This window comes from Poecilia reticulata, chromosome 14 (assembly GCF_904066995.2).
Source record: "Poecilia reticulata chromosome 14, P_reticulata-male-v2, whole genome shotgun sequence".
NCBI lineage: Eukaryota > Metazoa > Chordata > Actinopteri > Cyprinodontiformes > Poeciliidae > Poecilia > Poecilia reticulata.
The window spans coordinates 23,996,244-24,018,181 of NC_088843.1; the positions used below are offsets into that span (position 1 = coordinate 23,996,244).

A 21,938-nucleotide genomic window follows, 5' to 3' on the forward strand; every position below is an offset into this window, starting at 1 on the left:
CACATAATTTAAATGGAATATCTGGACCATTTGAATAGAAAAATTGGCTTCTGAATAAAAAATTAATTCAAGTGTGACCCTAAAAATCAGAATCAAATCACTAGAAGATTTGAATCTCTAATATTTAGCACCTTTCAAACACAAACATCAATTATTTTTATGTAATAAAGCAAATAAAAGCACTTCAAAAATCTGGATGTGGTAATAGACTCTGACCTGAACCTTCAGAGACACACAAAGACAGATACAAAGTTGGCCTTCCATCACCGGAAGAGCATTTCCAGTATGAGAGGACTACTCTACAGAAACTCATCCATGCTTTTATCTTTAGTTGCATTGGTACTGCAACAGTGTCAGTGTTCTCCTTTAGCTGCAGCTAATGCCTTAGTACCAAAATGCATTAAAGATCTGCTGTTGTTGTATCAACCTTCCAGACCTCTCAGGTCTTCTGGTTCTGGTCTGACCTGCATCCAGAGAACCAGAACCACACATGGAGAAGCAGCATTCAGCTTCTGTTCTCCACAAATCTCGAACAAACTTCCAGAAAACTGCACAACCGCTTTAACACTGAATTCCTTTAAATCAAGGTTAAAAAAAAACTTATTTACAGATGCCTTTGATTTGCAGTAAATGGAACATTGACTAATTCTAGTCTTTGACTTTATTTTGTTACTGCAGTGAAATGCTTTTTCTTTTAACATATAAAGCACTGTGATTTGCCATGTTGCTGAAATGTGTTATACAAATCAACTTTATTTTATGTCACCTCTGCTCTCAAATAGCTAATGACTGCTCACTGATGGGTCTAGACCTATTGGGGAGGTGTGAATATGTAACTGAACCAAAAAAGTGAACTCTGGTCCACTTGCAGACCTCTGTCTCAGTTCGGTTAGTGAACTCCGGTGATCTGAAAGCGCATGTGAACACCAAACAGACCAGAGACCACTCCAAAAGCAGGATGCAGACTGTAGCGTAGGGCATTCTGGGTAAATACAACCAAAACAAATGGCAAGTCTCATGTTGACGGAAGAAATGGATCGTGGTTTTTAGCCAAATACAAAAGAAAAACACTACAACTACTAAAATCTGATGCCACTCCATTCTTGTTCAAAATTATAAGGAGTTGAGCTCAGTGTCTTCTTCAGAGGTTTTTTTGTCGTTTCCTTCAGTCATTCTTGGTGCAGCGCCCCCACAGGTGAGGAGGAGAACAGGTTTTTCAAAGGGTTTGGTTGGTTTGACACAGTGCAGTGAGATAAAGAGGTGGAGCAGCTGAAAATATAACAAATGTTGATAGTATGAGTCTACTGGACAGCCAGGTGTGAAAACACCCTTAATCGATCCAATGTTTTATAATCAACACACAACTTCCTCTAAGGAGTTTCCATCCTCTCCATTGCAATTCTTGGGAATTAATTCATCGCAGACTTTTAATTGGCTGAGTGAAATGTCATCTGATGCATCTCCAGTAAGGAGTTGTACTGCACCAGGCAGACTGCAGCAGTCATGATTCACATTCATTACCGGAGATTAAGCCGAGCAGCTTACATAACAATCATAATTAACACAAACTCGTCAAGGGGACGCACAGTTTGAGCAGAGAGACGGGATGAGAAACGTTACACATAAGGTCTGGATTAGGGTTAGGGTTAAGGTTAAGGTTGGTCACCTTAACCCTATTGTCCATGGTTAAAAAGTAAAAGTACACTCATCACTTAAGAACATAGCAACAGCTTTCCCTTCAATTTACAAATGTAGCAAAATAAAGTTGCGGAAAGCAACCGAAGCACACAATGAAAACACTAAAAGTACACCATTGAAATCAAGCATCTAAAACCAACTGTTCATCCGCAGAGCATGATAATTTTCTCGATCTGTACATGTTTAGTGAAGTGAGAGGCTGTTTATGTTTTCATGCATCCACCTGCAGTGATTCCGGCTATAATCGCTGAGATTATCCAATCCATACAAGCTCTGTATTGGGTATTAATGGCACATTAATTACCACATCCGTTGACTCTGACTAACGCAGCCCCAGGCTCAAGCAGCTCTGAGTCAGAAATTCAACTATTTAATCTCCATCATCCCAGGGTTTTAAATTTCAAATCTTTAAACTTGATTCTATTCCCCAAATAAAATGTGTTTTTAATTTTCTGAGTTAAATCCAACATTATTCAGCTTTTACCTTCTTTGGGACATGATGGTCACACACCTAAATGTCCAGTTCAGGGATTTTAAAACTAAGTCCTTAATTCTCTAATCTAATACAACCCCCCCCCAGTTATCTAAACGACTGAGTGCAGGATGACTAAACCCACGATGGTTTATGTTTCACTGCACACACCCATATCTATGGAACACCCAGCCTTCTGAATGCTTTTTATTGTCCACAGGAAAAAAACTAAAGAAAAAAAACTCACAAACAGGGCTTTTGAAAAAGTTTCGGACCCCCCTGGTTGACGCACTAAGTTGCGTTCATCTGTGTGAGTGTGAGTATGTGTTTGCATTCCCAGTGCTGCGGGGGACATAAATGTATTAATACAATCCCATAGCGTGGGAGGAAAAGCGACCATAGCAGTGGTTATGAATTTTTAATATCAAGACAGGGTTTAAGGAAAGGTTAGGGGTTAGAGGAGCAGCAGCTTTGGTTAAGAAGGTATTCTGAGTGATATTAGCTTAAAATAAATTAAAGATGCTATACAGTGGGGCGGTTTTAACTCGCTAACTGAATGTCCACTCACAACAAAAACAGCTGAGCAATCAAACATGGGGTTTTACAAAATAAAAAGTTATTTAATAAAAGCGCCCTGAGGAAACAAAAATGCTAATTCTCCTCTGGGCCGCATCACTGACATCACAGGAGGTGCAAAAATTTTTAATTGATTTTTTTCAGATCATGAAAGATTCAAATTGCGTTTGAGTCTTTTTTTTTTTTTTTTGAATAAAATTATTGTTTTCTGTGCTTATTCACAGCTGAGACACACAGAGCTCTGATGGGATTCATCCTGCCTCTAGTGCAGTGGTTCTTAACCTTTTTTGAGGTACCAAACCCCCCAGTTCCATATGCGCATTCACCGAACCCTTCTCATCCAAACCCCACCCCCCGCGCCGACACACAGAATACTTAGCGGTATTCTGATTTAGTAATGTAATTATATTAGCTGTGTTACCACCCCAACGCCACTAGAGGCAGTAGCAACCCCGAAAAGATGCAACTAAGGAGCAGATTTAGACCATAGAATTTGGTAAAAACGGTGAGTTTTGCTGAAGCATTTAAAGACACAAGCTCAAATCCATGCTGAGAGTGGAACTCCTTCAATCAGTGCTCCTCCACAGCTCTGATTGGCTAAGCAATGTAACGTGATCCTCTGCAGCAAGTGATGGCAAAGTGGGGTGCGTCATCACGACTTTACACAAGTGTGTCTTTACCTCCGCGGCAGAGGCTCCGCCGAACCCCTGAGACCGACTCATCGAACCCCTGGGGTTCGATCGAACCTCTGCTCTAGTGGTTATGTTCATTGTTATAAAATAAATAAATAAATACAAAATATCAGGAAAAAAGTTATTGGGACTTAAATGCAACATTAAAGGAACATGTTTAAGTGTTTTTTCATGTGGGTACAAAACAAAAGAAAAGCTAAAAATATGAAGCTTAAAGTGCAACACCTTAATTTTTAATTTATTGTTAAAAGAGAGAAGGGAAAAAATGTGATTCATCCAACTAATTCAGTAATTAGTTTTTGATTCTGAGTCAGCACATATCATCATAAGAAACTGATTTAGCAGCAACTTTTCAGACATGACAACAGGGGGTGCTGGCCCCCGTTGGACCCCGCCTAGAACGTCCCATGGATTGAGTCAAATACAAGGCAATCAAACGCTGCAAAGAACTTGAGACATTAGCAGCCTCACTGAAAATAAAGACAACAAAGAAAAACTCAAATTGAAGTACTCAAAAGAACCACCTTCTGTGATGTCATCAGAGACACGCCCGCACAGAGGCTGATTTTATCATGATCAGCCAACAATTGACAACATAACAGAAAAACAAACTGAAAAACAGACCAGGACATGTTGTTATTTTGGTGGCAATAAATTAAAAGTGAAGTGGCTTGATTTTAGAGGAAAGTCAAGCCAATAGCTTTAATCATTGTTACTATCCTTATTTATTAAGATAGAAACACATGAGGAATAAAACAATAAAAACTTAATAATTATGATTGATTTGAAGAAGTTTGAGATGGAATTTTCCTGAAATTTGTTACGTCCAGTGAATATTTTATAGGGAATATATAATATATGAATGAATAATGTAATCCTTCAATGTATGGACCAATGTAAACCACAAAGAGCTGCATGGGGGGTTCACCACTGCATCTGATGCTTCCTCCCAACAGAGGGACCAAAACACAATAACATGCATTAAAAGAGCATGAATGTGACCCTTAAATCAAAACTTAAAGCCTTATATATGATGGGAGTGGGGAAGCCTTGGGGGGAAAAAAACAAATTGGAAATCTGACCGCTCGCCACGCAGACAATCGATGAGCCATCACATATCTGCTTCACACTAACTGCCCACCGAAAACACACGTTTATTTTTACTTCAGTTATTACACATAATTAAAATTTTAAACGGTTATCAGAAGTGGTATAGAAGGAGAATTAGCGGATGAATTTAGCGGTACTTTGGCTGTTTGAGCGTGTAACAGAAGATGCCTACCTTCTCATTGAGTCGAATAATTTGGTCCATTTTGTCGTCGCTGTGTAAAAGCTCCCTCAGCTCGATGGTGCTTAAAGCCCGGTAGCCGTCGGGACAGGAGTTCCCTTCCTTGGAGTTGAACATTTTTAACCCGTACAAACTGCGCCTGGAAGACGGAGAGAGGCGTTGGGAAGCAGCGAAGTCCCGCCGCACACTGCTCACATCTCGATGGCATTGGAATGCGAGGCGCCCGCACGCGGCGTCAAACTGCAAAACCACAACTCTTCCTGAAGATCCTTCCAAAATAAAAGATTTTCTTGTCGTTCCGCATTCGATTTGTACGGAGCTAAATTGGGGCCATGAAGTTTATTAAGCGTCATAAAAAATTTTAAACTAAGAAAAATGAGATTGGGAAAAAAAAGGTTGAAAACTGTTTTTGAGATTAAAGTTTTTTTCACTTTTGATTTTTGTTTTTTCAGATTCAGATGGTACAAAATATATCCCATTATCCAAAATTATCCAAAGTTGAACAGAACATAGTTTTGACGTTATCTTTAATATTCCGATATCCGAACATAAAAGCTTAGCATAGCTTTGAGATTTTACTTTGAAGTTCAGACTTCCAAATCTGAAAAGTATCAGAGAAAATAGCAGAATTAGTATGTAAATTTATATTTTTGATCATCTGATTATATAATTTTGTTCAAACTAAATCTGATATTGTGAATGAGAAATATTTACTTAGAAGGAAGAATTTATGTTTACAAAAGCTTTATAGTAATAAACAGTGTTAAAGTTATCAGACCTTTCTAATCTATTTTTTTAGACTCCAGGCATGGCTCCAGTGCATAGCTACTCATTTAAATAAACTACATGTTTAAAGTGTATGACTATTGCAGTAAATTATGACTGACATGCTATTATTATGTGGTTAGTGAGGGAGAAAGTCACTTTATGTAGGTCAGAAGAGTAATGGCTCACGGCTGTTTTAGTGTTTTGTTTTCATTCCATTTTCTTTTCTTTTTAATATGTCATTTATTGTATTTTATTTTGCATTATAATAATATTTACTGCTGGAATCAGAGTAGGGACAGACAGCCACTAGGGGGCGCCCAAGACAACTCGCAACTTTGAATCGATCTTCACCAAACAACTGTTTTGTCTCATCACTATTTTATGCTAAGGTTCTTCTGCTTTTCAGACTCATATTTTGTGCATTATTTCCTTCTGTGTGTTTCTTTCGCAGCACATCCCTAAGTCAGAAACACAGGCAACAATGCTTTTGTGATCCTACTGAAATGATATCATTTTAATCCATAATAATTCCCCTTAGAAAACTTAAATGTTTCCCTCATAACCTTTTGAGGGCTTGACCATTCTCTGACAATGATTCAGCAAGAAAAAGCAACATAGAAGAGGTTCTCTTTTCGGCTGAATTTAAGCATTTATTATAATTTGTTGGACTCTACAGAGTCTGAATCTGAGCAACAGTTTGGTTTTCCCCAATATATGCCAACTGTGTGCTTCTAGGAATCCAGTTCTGTTTAACCATTTCTTGAAGTTCTTCTGACCTCCAAACTTGTTTAGATTTTGACTTGGCTGCAGGATTCTCAAACCCCCACATTTGCTACCAGACGTTGGTTATTCGTGTAAACTTTGGTTTGTGGAAACAAATCTCCTCTTCTTTCCTGTGGGTTGAGTTGATGATGAATCTGTCAAAAATGGAAAGTACCGTGGTTTTTTTTGTTTTGTTTTTTTGCTGTCTAAAAATTGAATCGAATCATGACTAGAGACCAAAAAATGACACATGTGTTTTTGCTTGAGTGGTCCCTTCAAATTAAGAACCAACTAACCTACTGTTTTATGAGTGTATGAAGCCAATACCTATACTCTACCATTATTTAAAAATAGCAAATAATAATGAAGGTAGTACTTTGATCTTCTGGTTTCCCTCACACCTGAAAGGCTTTTTCAGCAGTGACAACTGAATTGAAAGGTTGAAAAGGCTCCAAACAAATAATTAAGAGGTGGAAGTCAACAACAAAGCATGTACATTATTGTTTGCTCTTTAAATAAGGCATAGTAAAGGATGTTGATATGGTCAGACAGGTTTAAAAAGGAACAGAACCTCTCAAAAGATCAGTGAAGAAAAAATTAAGAAAACCAACTGGCTTTTTATGGTCTTCATCTATTTTAGTTGCGTAAAAAATATAGGAATGTACCCAAGTTAGGGTTATCACAATACTAAAATCTTCAACTTGATACAGACACTATGGAAAATATTTTATACTTGATATCATTGCTGATACATTTCTTGAAGACAAAGTTCTTTCTAGTCAAGAGTAAAATGTATGAATAAGTTTAATTACCATGTAATGATATTTTTATTTCCTTCATTAGGGCAAAACCAGTGAGACTAATTTTTGATAGATTATGAGACTAATTTCATTAATTAATTGTTTAATATCATTGATAAACTTTCCTTTTTAGGATAGCAAATGATTACTCTTAGATGCATAACAAGGTCAAATAACGCTAAATGGAATATATATTTTATGTTTTCTACTTCCTGTCCATCCTAGATGTCAAAAAAATTTTAATTATTCATCTTGACTTGAGTAACAATGACAACATAAATGTGTAGGAGTAGTTCATGCTATTAAAAACACTATAAAGGTTTCTACCATAAAAGGTCAAATATATTCACAGTTCAGCTTTAAAGGGTAAGTACCCCTTGAGCCAGACAAACTGAAAAATTCCGCCAAAAATGGGCAGAGCAAAGAATTAATGAGCGGAGTGGCCACGTTTGGGGTTGAGTGGCTGGGCTAAACTGCTAAGTTATCAACTTTGTTGCTATATTTAGCATCTTTTCAGACCCTATAGAGACCTTTTTAAAACAAGTAAATCAATTTTTAAAGCGACTAGCAATAAATCTGGTCACTTTTACAGTTATTGCACTCCGTGTCCTCGTTGGAAATAAATCACATGCGCAAAACTGAGAAAAACTATTGCTCAACGCTTGCTCTGTAACTCGTCACTGGAGGGAGGGAGGTGTCTGTGTCATCATAATCACAGGAAAATTTAACTGCTGTAGCCACTTTTCAACCCAAAGAGGGAAGCACTGAGAGAGTTTTAGGAAAAATATTGCATCAGAACTAAACAAGTTTACACAAAAATGCCAAAATTTGCACAGAAACAAAGAAAACATTACCCCTAAAGACCAATTTTGACAATTTATTAGCAAAAAAAATGTTGATTTGGGGAAGATGCACAAAATCAGAATGTTTGTTCTCATGTTAAATGCTTGTTCTGCATCTTTATTTCAGTTTTTATCACTTCATCTGTTAAAAATAAGTACTACAATGGTGTATTAGGGCCATCGCAGACAGTAAAAAAAAGCAGTAGATTTCCAATCTCAGACATTTTCTAGAAAAAAACCCAGAAAATTTCTTAGTTTGAACATTTCTGAGATTATTCTCACAAAATATGAGTTTATTTGTGGAAATGTATTCCTTTTTTCTATCTACAATGGTCCTAATACATTGCTGCAGTGGATAAATGTTAACTTCATAATAATAAGAAATTTTGTAACATCTGCAGATATGCTGATTAATTTCAGTGGATCACTTCTATTTTACTTGAATCAGATAAGTTGGTTTTATATTTTACACTTACATTTTTTTGCTCTACCACCACTTTTTTTCCCGATTATTTCAGACTATATTCATCAGAAATATTTCACTTACGTTTTGGGCTATTCCCTCAGCTTATGAATAAAACATTAATCTGTCTAAATGGTGCAGTTTTTAGAGTCTGAGGAGGAAGCTCATGTCAGGGAGATTTACTTCATTGCAGTTTGGGGAGTTGTAAACTTCTGAGGATTTAGTTTCCAAATGCTTTAGCTATCTCCACGCTACACACATCTAAATAAAAATGAACTTTCACAGGTCTTTAACAAACAAATCTTCTCTCAAACTCCATTATGACATTTTTCAAGAGATTTTATGAAGAGTTTTCAATATTTAAGTCAATGTGACCAGTAAAGAAGGTTTTAATGCTAGCATTCTGTGCTACACACACACAGTTTGTTCCCACTGTTTCTGCAAACATATAATATAAAGTTCTTAACTTTATATTATTAAAATCTATTTTCCTGCATAAATAGAAAATAGTTCCAAACTCTTTAGTAGAGTTTAGTAATTGGTTGTATTTAAAAGTGATCTGGGTTTTATCAGGATAACTGGGAAATAATATGCATCTGAATTTTAAGGAAAAATTGTTGATTTAGTTAAATTGTTTTTTTTTGTGCAATTCCTGGGAAGGACATGGTGATTAAAACAAAAGAGTTTCCATATGGTAGAATTTATTGATTATTCAATATCGTTAACCTTATTGATAGTATGTATAGAGAAAAAAGTAACTACAATTTTATGAAATCAACTTCTATACACAGTTTTTCTTTTTTTTATGAATTGGCTGCCAGTATTTATTTTGTAAATATTAATCTAGTCACATTTTTGAATAATTATATATTTTTAATTGTTTTGTTTTGTTTTTTAATTGTACCACCTCAAAATGTATTCTTTCATTTTAGGGTCTGGCCAACCATAAAAATGAAAATTCTCTGTGTTCTCTTTCACGATCTGAAAAACAAATCATGAATATGTTCAAAAGAACACAATTTGAAAATAAAGCAATTCTTTAATTATTTAATAAATTTTTATTATTATTATTATTGTTCACATTTCTTGTTCATATCTGCTCTATAGCAGAGATGCTAATGTAAGGTTTTGGTTTTTTTCTCTGTGTTAATTTAGGTTTCTGTGTCATTTTCAGTTGTCCTGTCTACCCCTTGATTGTCCCCAGCTATCCCTCGTTTCCCCTGATTACCTTCCTTGTGTATTTATACCCACCTGTGTCTCTTGTTCCCTGTCAGGTCCTCGGCTATGTCATTGTGTCTAGCTGTGTAACCAGTCGCTACCAGTGTCTGAGCTCTTAGCCTTGCTGCTCACCTGTGCTGCCTGGATTCTGTTCTCTTGGTTTGGACTTTCATTAAAAATCATCATTATTGCACTATACCTCACCTCATCCTGCATCCTCACCTCTTCAATCACAAATCATGACAGACAAAAATTCGCCTACTGTAAACACAATTACATTTATGCAATGCTGTACAATTTAGAAACATAAAAATTACGTTTTATTTTGAAAATAAAATGGTTAAAAAAAACAGTTCACAAGGTTTTAAATCAAAATGGTTGAAAAACAGCTATAAACAAATCTAGAAATTATCAGTAAATAAGTTGTGTAGGAATCAAAAAGTAAAACTGAGTGTCCAAAAGCGAACTGTTCTCTCCAGATGTTCTGCTTTTTAAAACGTGAAAAAAAATTAAAGATGGGAAACGAAATATCTGTTAAAGCTCTTCTCAGCTAGAAGGTTGGAGAGAGAAAAAGTCTTTGCCCTTTTTTTTTATCTTGATCTTATGCAACATCATCATAGTCTTCCTCATCTTCTCCAATGTCGTCATAGTCCTCGGTGGAAGCAGTGGAGGAGTTGTCCCTCGCTTCGTTGCTCTGATGAAGAGGGAACTCCTCCTCATCCTCCACCTTCACATAGTCCAACTGCTGCTCCATGCTCTCCTCGTACTCATTCTCATCGGCCAGATTTTCGTAGCTCTGACCTAAAGAAAAATTACATTCCATATTTGGATCCAAAACGCAGAGAGGAGGGGGAAGAATCTCGGTTTCATCCTCCACTTTGACATAGTCCGGCAGTGGATCCACACTCTCCTCGTAGTCATTCTCCTCAGCCAGGTTCTCATAACTCTGGGCGTCTGAAACTCCAGAGTTTGTGTTTGGATGATTGCAGAGCAGATTTTCCTGCACCTTCACGCAGTCGAGCTTCTGGTCCAGGGCCTCCTCGTAGTCGTGGTCACTCTGGTCGTCATGCTCACATTCCTCAGCCAGGTTCTCATAGCTTTGGGCCTCTGAAACAATAAACTTTCTTTTTAGGTAGTTTCTTATCACATGTGGAGAAGTACAGAACACAAATCAACTTGGTTAGTTTGATGCCTTATCTAAAGGTGACCAGCAGATTGTTTTAATAGTGACTAATGATGCTTCCTTGAACAGGTTTGGATCAGTCTGGGCTAAACAAAACATGTTCATTACATTTGTTGCACAAAATCATTCTTAGATGATGAGATTTTAATCTGCTCAGTTCTGCCTACTTTGAGCTGCTGCCTCCTTAACTCAATGTCTACACTTGCAAGAGAAAATGACTGAAAATAGATCAATCAATCAATCAATCAATCAATCAAATTTTATTTGTATAGCACATTTCAGCAGCAAGGCAGATGTGCAATTGTACAACCGTACATCTTTGAAAAGCAGAAGTGGCACCTCCTGCACATCCAACAAGAATGCGGCAAGTGGCTTCTGAATAGTAAGTCAACAACAAAACACTTATCTTTTCCAGCAGCCATTGTACAGCGCCTATAGCGGTAAAACCAGCTGAATAAAAATGCTGGAGCTCAGCTTGAGCTGCTAGATTATATATTTTTATTAATATATTAGAGACAAATGTGTCGCTGTAAGCAATAACAAAACATGGTGTTTATAAGTTCTTCTCATTCTTTAAACTCAGATAATCCAGGAATGTAAATAAACTCTTCATGTCTCATAATGTCATTTGTGTCTTTATGTCACATTCAAGCTTCCAGGAGAGTTGAGAACATAAATTGAAAGCAAATTTATTACAGATTACATTAAAGTTTTTTTTCCTAGTTTTTAAATTAGCAAACATATTCATATAAGAGTTACTCTGAAAGTATCTGCAGTGTTCAATTCAACATCTTTCAATTCACTTTGTTCTGTTTATTTTAGTCAAGCTCACTGAAGCCCAGAAAATAAGCACAAAACTCTGATTTATAATGTCACTCACATTTGGGATTTTCAAATAACTGACATGGCTGTGTGGCTTGAATTAAAAGGAACTTGGCTGCAGAAGGCTTGACTGAAAGCGAATATGTGGCTTTCTCCTTCTGCCTGGGATTCAAAGTTTATTGTCAAATAGGTCACCTGTCATACAGCGTCACTTTCTTTTTCAGTTCCTGCAAACAGTTTGTGCCACCGTCCAATTTCTGTCCATAAGATGTACTGGTAGGAAAATGAGCTTTACCTGCTGTGAGAAACTGTGTCCGAGGAGGAAGAGGAGGTGTGTCAGTGACAGGTTGTGTCAGCTGATATTTGTTGCTCCTGAAAATTTTTGAGAATAAAGAAATATTCAAGTTAATTTTTTTGAACTAACATTCTGAAAGAATGGTGCATTAGATGAGTGGAAAGCATGAAAATGTAATCAATATCCATGGGCTTTATCAGAAAAGCTGATGAAATCATCATGAACAATAAGTATGTCGCATTTGCATTAGAAGTTTGAATAATTTTATTTAAGAACTAAAGCAGAACTCTCTTTGATAAGTTGGAGAAGTAGTAGCGTCGTTGCCAACTCAAACCACAAAAACAAAGTAGATATTTATGGCAGCTGCAGTCAAAAGCTTTTTAACTCGAGCTTCCAGTGGTTTGTAGGATGCCTCATTAAAATCTTTTTGTAAAGATGTTTCTTCAGTATTTAGATGCATAACATTTATAGACCCATCTTTAACTCTTTGTAATGCTAAGTGTAGTTAGCATGGTCTCATCAACTGACCAGCCCTTGTGCTTTTTCAGTTTGTACTTGGTGTGCAAAAACTTGCATTTGAATTCATGGCACATAAGACTTTCCAGTTTTGTAATGTTTTCGAACCACAATGTGTTTATTGGGATTTTATATGATAAGCCAACATCATCTAGTTTATAACTAGAAGAAAAAATAATCCACATTGTTTCAAAAATGTTTACAAATAAAAGTCTGGAAAATGTGCCATACATATGTTTTCAACTCCCCTTAATATTAGTTCCTAAATTAACAAGAATGAGCAAAATGTGAATATGAACGAGTTCTCTCTAGTAATTAAAATAAACTAGAGGTCATGAACAAACATCGAAGAACTAAAAATTCTGAATGGGGTCATAACTCAGCTTGAGGCTTGGTTACTGTTTATTTGTTGTTGCGCTTCACTAAAATAGCCTCAAGTTTCCTACCACCTTCTACAGACATGTTGTGCTGCTCAAGCTGCTGGTTCAACGGTTTACTTCAGAGGAGAAGTCAGAGCCTCACAGACTCACATCACCTGATACAGAATCATGGTGAGATTTGTCACCTGCCTGCAAAAATTGTAAATTTTCAGCAGTAAATAAATATTTTACTTCATCCAAGTAACCCACATCATCAAGACAGGAAGTTTTTTTTTTTTTTTAGCATTTTCATTGAAAAAATATTGTAGATCAACATGTTTAAGTGTTTGACCAATCAGTTTCTGCTTATGGAAAACATTTAGTTATGTCTTGTTCTGATCCTGTCTGATCCTTACACTGATACTTTTAAAAAGCTGTTCCTGTTTTTAGGATGCCTCAAATCAGGATGTGATTTTGCTATTCAGAGAAACTAAGATCACACGTATGAGAAGACATTACTCGATTTTGACGTTAGGTTTTTCCTGGTGCTGTAAAATTCGATGTTTGCCTCCTGGAAGAAAGAAGGAAAAATTATTTCAAGTTATTTGATGCTGTAAAAATGTAAACAAATAACAGTAATACAATTCATATCATGGTAGCAGACTGGAAGAGGCTGATATGTGTTATCTTCTCAAAAGTCCAAATATTAATCATCAAAAATAGATTACTATAACCACCACTATTTTAGTTATAAAGCACTTTAAAACAACAACATCTGTAACAAAATGTTGTAGCAATACATACATAAACATTCAAAATATGGAAAGGACAGAAGTCGACAATAGAAACAATAAAACACTATAACCGAAGTAAGTGCAAAAGCCTCAATGTGTGTTAAAGAGCTTAAAAGGGACAAAAACACAATAAACACAAATTAAATGTTACATTGGAATAATAAGTGTTGTTAAAACAAACTCAAAGGTTTTCCTGTTTCCTTTTTATTTATGAAACATTTCATATTTTCTCTCAAAATGTACTAATATTATTTATAAAGCAGAGTCTTTTGTTGCATTTGTTTGCCCTGGGTTCGTTTCTCCAAAGCGGAGCAAAGCCTGGCTTTGCTGCCGCTGCAGCTACGCCACAGGGATCATTAAAGTTTCATCTGAGCCGATCAAATCCACAGGGTGCCTCTAATAATAGCATTTCATACAATTATAATAACTTCTCTATGGGGTTGAAGACCTCAGAAGTATTTGTGACAGTAGTAATGATGTTTGGTTTCCTCTTTCCTGTTCAGGGCTCTCATGTGTAGCAGAAAAAGAGCATGTTATGGGTTTTCAGGTTAACTAAACACCCAGAGGCTGTTTTGAGTGAAGAGGAAACTTTGCCCACTTCTTATTTTATGGCCTTTATTTACCAGTAAACGGACAGGAAACCGGGAGTAGAGAGAACTCACTCCAACCAACTGAGCCACCAGACTTTGTTCACTCCTTCCTGAATTTTTCTGAAGCGGATTTTACGGCTTTACTACCAGCCTTGTCAAAGACATGGAAACAGTTTACATCATTCTAACGTGCTAAAAAATGTTCAGGTTTTCTCGTCTGTGATTGGTCACAGAAGAAACATGCTTATATTACAGATGGAAACAAATTTGTTGGAAATTCTGGTAAGGATGTTTAGAGCTAATTTAATAAATTCATATTTTATTGTAGTCGCACTTTACAGCAAAAGCAGAAAATCTTACTGAAGAATTTTTGGTCTAGTTTCTACTACATCTTCATACACTTCAAATAAGACAAAAACTAACTTAGAAGTAACTTTTCATCGAGATGTGAGAGCTTGTTTTAAGTCAATAATCCTTTAACATTGATTAAAAAGTTCTAACAAAATTGTCAGATTATTTCACTAATAAGACATTTTTCCCATGTTGTAAATGAAACAATTAGAACAAAAAATTTTGTTTTATAAACTAAATTATAAGTTATTTGAAGTGCACTACGATATTTGCAATAGAAACTGGACAAAAATACTTGGCAAGATTTTGTATTCAGTTTAACAATAAATTGGTTTATCAAAATAAAATATCAGTTTGAGATCATTTTTTAGTTTTCTAGCAGATGCCTTTAAATTGTCTTTTAAAATATCCTCCTATTCTGAAATGTTAACATTCTTCTAATAAGGGTTGTGTGGAAAGAGAAACAGGCCCACATCCCCACACGTCCTCCACCTTACTTTAGACACCATGTTCATCCTCTTTTATGATTTGTTGATTGGAAAAAGTCAAACATAGGGGAATATTTATTAAAAGTCAAGAACTTAAAGGAGAAACAACATAGGTATTTGGATTCCCATCTGTTTCTCTTGTTTTAATCCTTTCTATTTATTAATTTAGATGGCTTTTTATTTCTCTCTGTGTTTCACTTCCTCATTTATTATTATTTAAGTTCATTATCACTAGAACCAGGTTCCACAGAAGCTGATTTTTGCTAAAAAAAAAAAAAAGCTATTGTTTGCTAACACGATTTAGTAATAAATAAAACTAACAATTTATGGTAGCCTTTTGATGTTTTTCCAGCTTGTCTCTTATAACATCAAGTTGTTTTCTGGGATCATAAAAAATATTTGGATGCACTATTTCTAATTTTACTTGTTCAACACATTCAGATTGGTAAGCAAAAAGTAAAAAAAAGAATGTGTAAAAATTATCAATCAACAGTCAAGGGCTTTCAATTTAGATATAAAGTCAACTTAAACAACTTTATATCTAAATATATCTGTTTGATGAATAATTCAACAAAGTTCAACAAAGTTGAATTATTCATCATCACTTAAAATCCCCCAAATCTTGTGATGCTCTGAGAACAGCAGAGATATTACTTCAAAAATTCAGTTTGGAGTTTGATTAATTGATAGAAATTAGTGACCACAACTGTTATTTCAGCTTGTTACTAAGATGTATTGAACAGTGCAGTGAAAAAAATGCACTGAAATGAAAGATTGAGTTTTTCTAAAGTTTTCAGTGAGGTCATTTTTTTAATATATATATTTCAAGACTTTTTAAATACCATTACCAGAGTAAGTCTGTTTGCTGCTTGCTTATTAAAGCTGATATCAAAGTAAATAAAAAGAAGCATTCTTCTAATCAGTGCTTTTAGCCTTTATATAAGCATTGTGAAGAAATCTGTGGCTGGATTATTAGATGGGATGGCTTAATTTTTATCTGAAATAAATAAACATCACCGAGTTTAAAAGCCAAAAGTATCAAAATGAAAATAGAAGCAGAAGTGTCAACACAAACACAGAAACATTCAAGAAAGCCTTACTTTTATTTTATTTTATTTTTTTAAAAACTTGTAGGGAAAGAATGTAGGGAAATGAGGATGGATCATATTTTTATTCTATATTTTGTCTGTTTGCACAAGAAATAAAAAGAAATTTAATCTGCTGAAGGCATAACAAGGTTCAGCTGCACAATTTAATATGTTTAATGATTTTATCTGATATTATAATAACTTTGTGAGGAAGTTATAAAGCAGAAAGATGATTTTTGCTGTCCATCCTGCAGCTTTTTGACATGAAGCTGATTTTGCAAGCTAGTAATGATAAGAAGTTATGATGACACAATGTTTTAAGAATTTTATTTGCAAATACATGATATTTTATTGAAAAACCCAAATCAGATATGCCACGTATCAAGTTCTGGACCAATGCTCTGTTTTCCCTTCAATTTCAGGCCAACTTTTGATACAAACTGTTAATTTTTTCCTGTTTTGTGGGGGGAACCATTGGTATTACCAGTTCTGATGAAATTAATCCTCTAAAATTAGGATAAAGGATCATTTTGGTCTTACAGTAAATACAGTAAAAACTGAGAGTTTTTTGACAAAGGAAATATTTCAAATTATAAGCTAAAAACATCATTTTCATCTGATCACTGCAAACAGATTTAAAATAGTATGAAAAAATATATCTGCAACACTGTTTACTGCTAAATCCATGCACTTATTTGATTACAATGTGTTATTTTTACTATTTAGATCTTCACATTATGCAGGTAACTTCTTTCACTGTTTTCTCTAAATGTACTTTTTCACTATTTTAATCCCTATTTTTGCACATTTTGGTCACAGAAACACACTCCATCTGGTAAAAAACATAGATAAAACTATCTGCAGATCCCATAAGCAGAATAATGATATATTTTTAAAAATACGACTGAAGTAGCAAAGTGAGAACGGAGCCTGAGCTCTGGTCAAACATGGTCATATAAAGATGCATATCTGTTGAACTCTGGATTTGCTTTTAGTTTGCAGTGTGTGAAATTTTGCTTTGCAAAACTGCAACAACTGAAACCACAAATGTTCCTCATAAACTAAACCTGCCACTGAAGAAGCAGAACAACGGAGGTGGGACCATGAGTGAAGTCAAGTTAGAGTCACTCAGTAAACCCAAAACTCCAAACTTGCTTCATAATAAGATGTAACAAAAACTAAACAAGAATGAAACCACTGAAATATTTTGTAATAATTATGTAATAATTGATTGTTGCACATGGACATCAACAAGGAGGGAAGGAGATCTAAAGGAGTTTAAATTTGGCGGCGTGAAAACAAAAACGTCTCTTTGGATTGAAAAAGTTGCAGAACTGAGTTTTAGATCCATAAATCCGACTGATCACAGTTGACGTTTACATATGAGGCCCACATGGGTGTGAGGATTTGGTTTTTTTCTGTGTGTTTATTTAGGTTTCTGTGTTCTGTTGAGTCTCTGTGTTGTCCTGTCTGCCCCTTGATTGAGTGCACCTGTTCCTGGTTTTCCCTGACTGTCTCCCTGTGTATTTAAACCCACCTGTGGTTCTTGTTCTTTGTTGGGTCCTCATCTTGTCCACCATCTAGTCTGTCTCCTGTCTATTGTCATGCCAGTTGCTACCAGTATGAGAATTGTTGCTGTTACTCATCTGTGCTGCCTGGATTGTTTGGTTTGTTCATTATTAAATCATCATTCTGGGTTCACTGTGTCTGCCTCATCACCTCCACAACCACAAATCATGACAATGGGTAAGAAATGTCCAGTCCAGGCAACATTCATAAAAAACCCACATAAAGCTGAGCAACTAATCTGGAACATTTATTTTCTGAAGTCAGAGTTTGTGTGTCTAAAACAGAATTCATGTGAATTCGGAAGAGACACAATTAGTTCTTATCACAGATATTGTTTATAGCCACTACTTGTTATGTTTTGTGGTTTTTAACATAAAACCAGAACACAGACAGGCGTTTGATTGCTGAATGTATCTTTGATAAGTGGTTAAAGGACAACAACAGACAATTTAATTCCTCTAGTAAGACTTTACAACTGGAATGCCCTGCTTGTATTTATGCTGTTTTTACTCATTTTAAATAATGTTTCAGTAGCACATCTCTGTTGTTGTACCGTTTTTATTGTCATTTAATGTAAATTGCTCAAATGTAAAAGGTTTTGCAGATTAACCCACCCAGTGTACATTCTTTTGGATTGGAGTTGCTAAAAATGTGCTATATAAATAAATTACCTTACCTTACCTAATTCTAATAATGGCACAGTATTTATATTGACATTTTGCCCTTAATGTACAGTATTTGTTCTTTATTCTGTTTTTATGTATCTTATATTCTTTTTTTCACCTTCATGCTTTGATTACCTGTCACTTTGCTGCTGCTGGTATTGCATTTCCCCTTTCTGGGACAATAAAGGAATTATCTAAGATTAAGATGGCATTATCTAGGATTAAAATGTAATTACTAGTCAATATTTCCAATTGTCGTGCAAGAAACAACCACCTTTTTTTTGACTGGATTAAAAAAAGATACACGCTGCTGAGATGTTTGTTTTATTTTCCTGTTGATATTCTGGATACAATGACACCATATATGTCAGAAAGCTAAAAGTGTTTCAGACACACTTTTGTCTGAAAAATTCTAATATTTTGATTGAACGACAGAAAATAGATAAAAAATATATCTCATCTTACCTTTTCTGGAAATGCACTTGTTGATGAGGATGAAGATGAGGCTGATCACCAGCGACACAAAAACCATCCCCAGTATCACCAGCACCCAGATGTATTTGCGTAAAAGAGCCATGGGATCTCTGCCGAACACCACAAACCATCAAAAACATGAAAAATTATAAAAAAGACACTCTTAGTTCAGCTGGTTTTCATCTGTTGCTTTTCAGTATACAAGGCTGTGGATCGGAAAGACAACCATTCACCACTTCCTCTTTTTCAGCGTTGACTAAGTGTTAAAGTTATTTTGGTACCAGCATCTGAATTGAGAGACTCAAACAAGCCTCCTGACAGCCTCTAGGGACTGTTTTTGTGAGGAAGTCCACCTCATGCACTGCCAGCAAAAAAGAAAGAAAAATGTTAACAGATTTTTTTTTTTAGCTGGTTGAGCTGTAAGAGTTTGTATTTTAACATGAAAACAGGAGTTAGTTTTTAATTTAACAGTTGATTCCATCTGGAAACATGTTTCCGCTTAATGTTTCCTTGAAAATGCTATTTTTTCCCCCCTCATTTATCTTTTCTCCCCACATTTTCTGTTCTCAACAACTTCCTGATCGCTTCCAAGAATACATACTGCTTCTTCACAATTATGGAGACATATTTAAACTTCTCTATATCAGCTCCAGACTTTTGTGAAAACAACTGTTATTTTTCTCAAATAGGACTTAGGCAAGTCTACTATTAGGCTGACATAATATGTTAAAGTTTTAGCTGAAAAATCCCCCCAAAATACAATAATGTGTCCTACCTTTTGAGCAAACAGCTGATAGATCCGAGGCTGGATCAGAATCGGGCGTCAGGCTCAGACAACTGAAGATGAAAGTGGGTGGAATATTACGGCAACAGTCATCATGTGCAGAAATTTTGCATAGCAGCTTCTCATTTTCTCCGTTACAGTGAAGAAACCTGCAGGTTGAGACTCTGCCATGCTCCGCTGACCCCAGCTTGTGGGGGTTGCATGTGACAGAGTCACAGAAGAGCAAAATATCTGTATAGAGGGCCTCAAGCCTCTTTGTACTTAAATATAAAAATTTCCAAATATATGTATGGATATGTTTCCAACTAAGAGAGCCGAAATGTTTAAACCAGGGAGGAAAAAGTCATGCACATCTGAGCCATTTGAAGTTTCAGTTCCTCTGGTAACACATTTATCTGTGGCCCATGTAACACGACTCTATCAGGATCAGATTAAGCAGTATGATGCACATATTTACTACAAATCACATTTCAGATTATCACACAGTTGCATGTATTTTTGATGAATAAACTGGATTTTTATTCAAGAGAGGCAGCCAGATCATATGTCTCTATCAGTGACATATTATGAGTGGCATTATTATTGAGACACATGCAAAAAGCTCTGCAACCAGCTTTGTTTAGTTGAATACTGTAAACTACTAGTATCCAAACTTTTTGCCATAAGGTGCCAAAATTGTTATGTGGAATGCATTGGAGGCACAGATTATTTATATATATATATATATATATATATATATATATATATATATATATATATATATATATATATATATATATATATATATATATATATATATTCAATACAAAGGTAAAAATTACTTTCAGTGCCTCTCTTTTTATTTATAACTTCTTAATACTAAACTAAACTTGCCCTATTGAAACTAACAAATTGGCCAGATTTTTGATGAAAGGAGCCAATTATTTTAACACAGACCAATGAGTTCCTTATTTTTTGGGAAAGTTTTATTTACTCATTTATTTATTTTTTTGATGGTTGGAATGTTAATTAATGAGCAATAATTTGTGTTGTGGGTCTAACATACATTTTTTTATTTTAGGAAAATTTTCATCAAAATTTTCAACCACCTCTGCTTACAGGCCAGATTTGCTGCCTTCCAGTATTGTGGTTAGGGGTCACAAAACAAATGGTCTGCATGCCACACTTTGGACACCACAAATTTGTAACTCCAAATTCAGAAGTTTACATACATTTGTCAATATCTTTGATAACTGGGTCATATATTTTGGGTTTCCTTCAACAATTGTCTGAAAGAGTAACTGACACATTTGAAAAAGAGTCACACCTGTAAATGTATTTTAATGTCACACCTGGAGTTCCCTTCTTTCTGGTTTAAAACAATGGGAAAGTTAAAAGAAGCCAAGATACCAGGAAGAGGAGTGACAGGCCATTGAACCATGTAGATTTACACAAATATAAAAATATACAGAAGATGTAAAAGCAGAATATGTCATAAATATCATGGACCTATCATGGTATTATTTTTTTCACATATAGAGAATCACACAATAAGAAATTTAAAAAACTTATGACACATTGGTTTACAGCATTGAACTGAGGACAAAACTAATCTTAGAAAATAAAATTACAAAAAATGCTGCAATAACCCATTACAACAACAACAACAATAATAATAACAATAATAATAATAATTCACACATCATAAACATCATCATCATCATTATCGTCGTCGTCGTCGTTGTTGTTGTTATTATTATTCACACATCATAAACATTATTATTATTATTATTATTATTATTATTATTATTATTATTATTATTATTATTATTATTATTATTATTATTATTATTATTATTATTATCAGCGTGAGGACAAAGTAGTTGGACAAATAATTGCTTAGGTTTTACAACTAAATACAATTACATGCTTTTGTGGTTTATTTGAGAGGTGGAATTTTTGATCCTCATTGATTGTACAAACATTTGCAAAATTATTTTTGAAATTAAAATGTTGTACTTTATTAAAAACTATTTTGATTTTGGACACATTTCTAAAGACAACATGCCACTCACAACATGGCGGACGAGATGACGTATCGTTTCTACGGCGTAGAGAAGCGTGCAGTCTGCGCTTTTCCACAGAATCCGCGGGGTGCGTACTTCTCGGTCTATGGAAAGTAAAAACAGCATGATTCACAGGAAATGCTCCTGTTTCCTTCAAAACAAAGTACTGACGCTGTAAATATTCTAAAGATAGCTATTTTACGATTATTACAGACATTTAAAAAATGGCTAAATTAATTTCTGTTGATTGGTGTTTTCTCAAACGTAAATATGCTACAGTTTTTATTAAGTGTCCTCAAAGCAAAATAGATTGGTTTTATTTTGAAACTCTAACCA

The 21,938-nt window shown here is 35.0% G+C and overlaps 2 protein-coding genes across 3 annotated transcripts in view; both read right to left on the reverse strand.

Annotated features, from left to right (window-relative positions):
* The window catches only part of vps37d (VPS37D subunit of ESCRT-I), a 52,805-nt gene extending 47,465 nt beyond the window's left edge, over positions 1-5,340 (reverse strand). The window contains exon 1 of the mRNA XM_008428538.3: positions 4,721-5,340. Coding sequence (XP_008426760.1) covers positions 4,721-4,843 — 123 coding nt within the window. The 5' untranslated portion in view covers positions 4,844-5,340. The remainder of the gene's footprint in view (positions 1-4,720) is intronic.
* Positions 5,341-9,786: 4,446 nt separating this feature from the next.
* scimp (SLP adaptor and CSK interacting membrane protein) lies at positions 9,787-21,842 on the reverse strand. 2 transcript variants are annotated; one of them, XM_008428537.2, is made up of 6 exons: positions 21,612-21,842; positions 19,549-19,610; positions 18,765-18,883; positions 13,274-13,325; positions 11,880-11,956; positions 9,787-10,686 (listed from the first exon to the last, which is right to left on the reverse strand). In XM_008428537.2, the coding sequence occupies exons 3-6, from the start codon at positions 18,874-18,876 to the stop codon at positions 10,181-10,183; spliced, it is 747 nt and encodes a 248-aa protein (XP_008426759.1). In that variant the 5' UTR covers positions 18,877-18,883; positions 19,549-19,610; positions 21,612-21,842; the 3' UTR covers positions 9,787-10,180. The 2 variants fall into 2 exon arrangements, with proteins under 2 accessions (XP_008426759.1, XP_081472071.1); XM_081615945.1 differs by lacking the exon at positions 21,612-21,842 and having other exon boundaries at positions 19,549-19,892.
* Between the last annotated feature and the right edge of the window lie 96 nt (positions 21,843-21,938).

Coding starts and splice junctions, on each gene's coding strand:
- scimp (XM_008428537.2), bottom strand. CDS start 18,876: ATGGCTCTTTTACGCAAATACATCTGGGTGCTGGTGATACTGGGGATG. Junction 13,326..18,764: donor CAAGTGCATTTCCAGAAAAG/GTAAGATGAGAT, acceptor TCTTTCTTCCAG/GAGGCAAACATCGAATTTTA. Junction 11,957..13,273: donor AAACCTAACGTCAAAATCGA/GTAATGTCTTCT, acceptor AAAAATTTTCAG/GAGCAACAAATATCAGCTGA.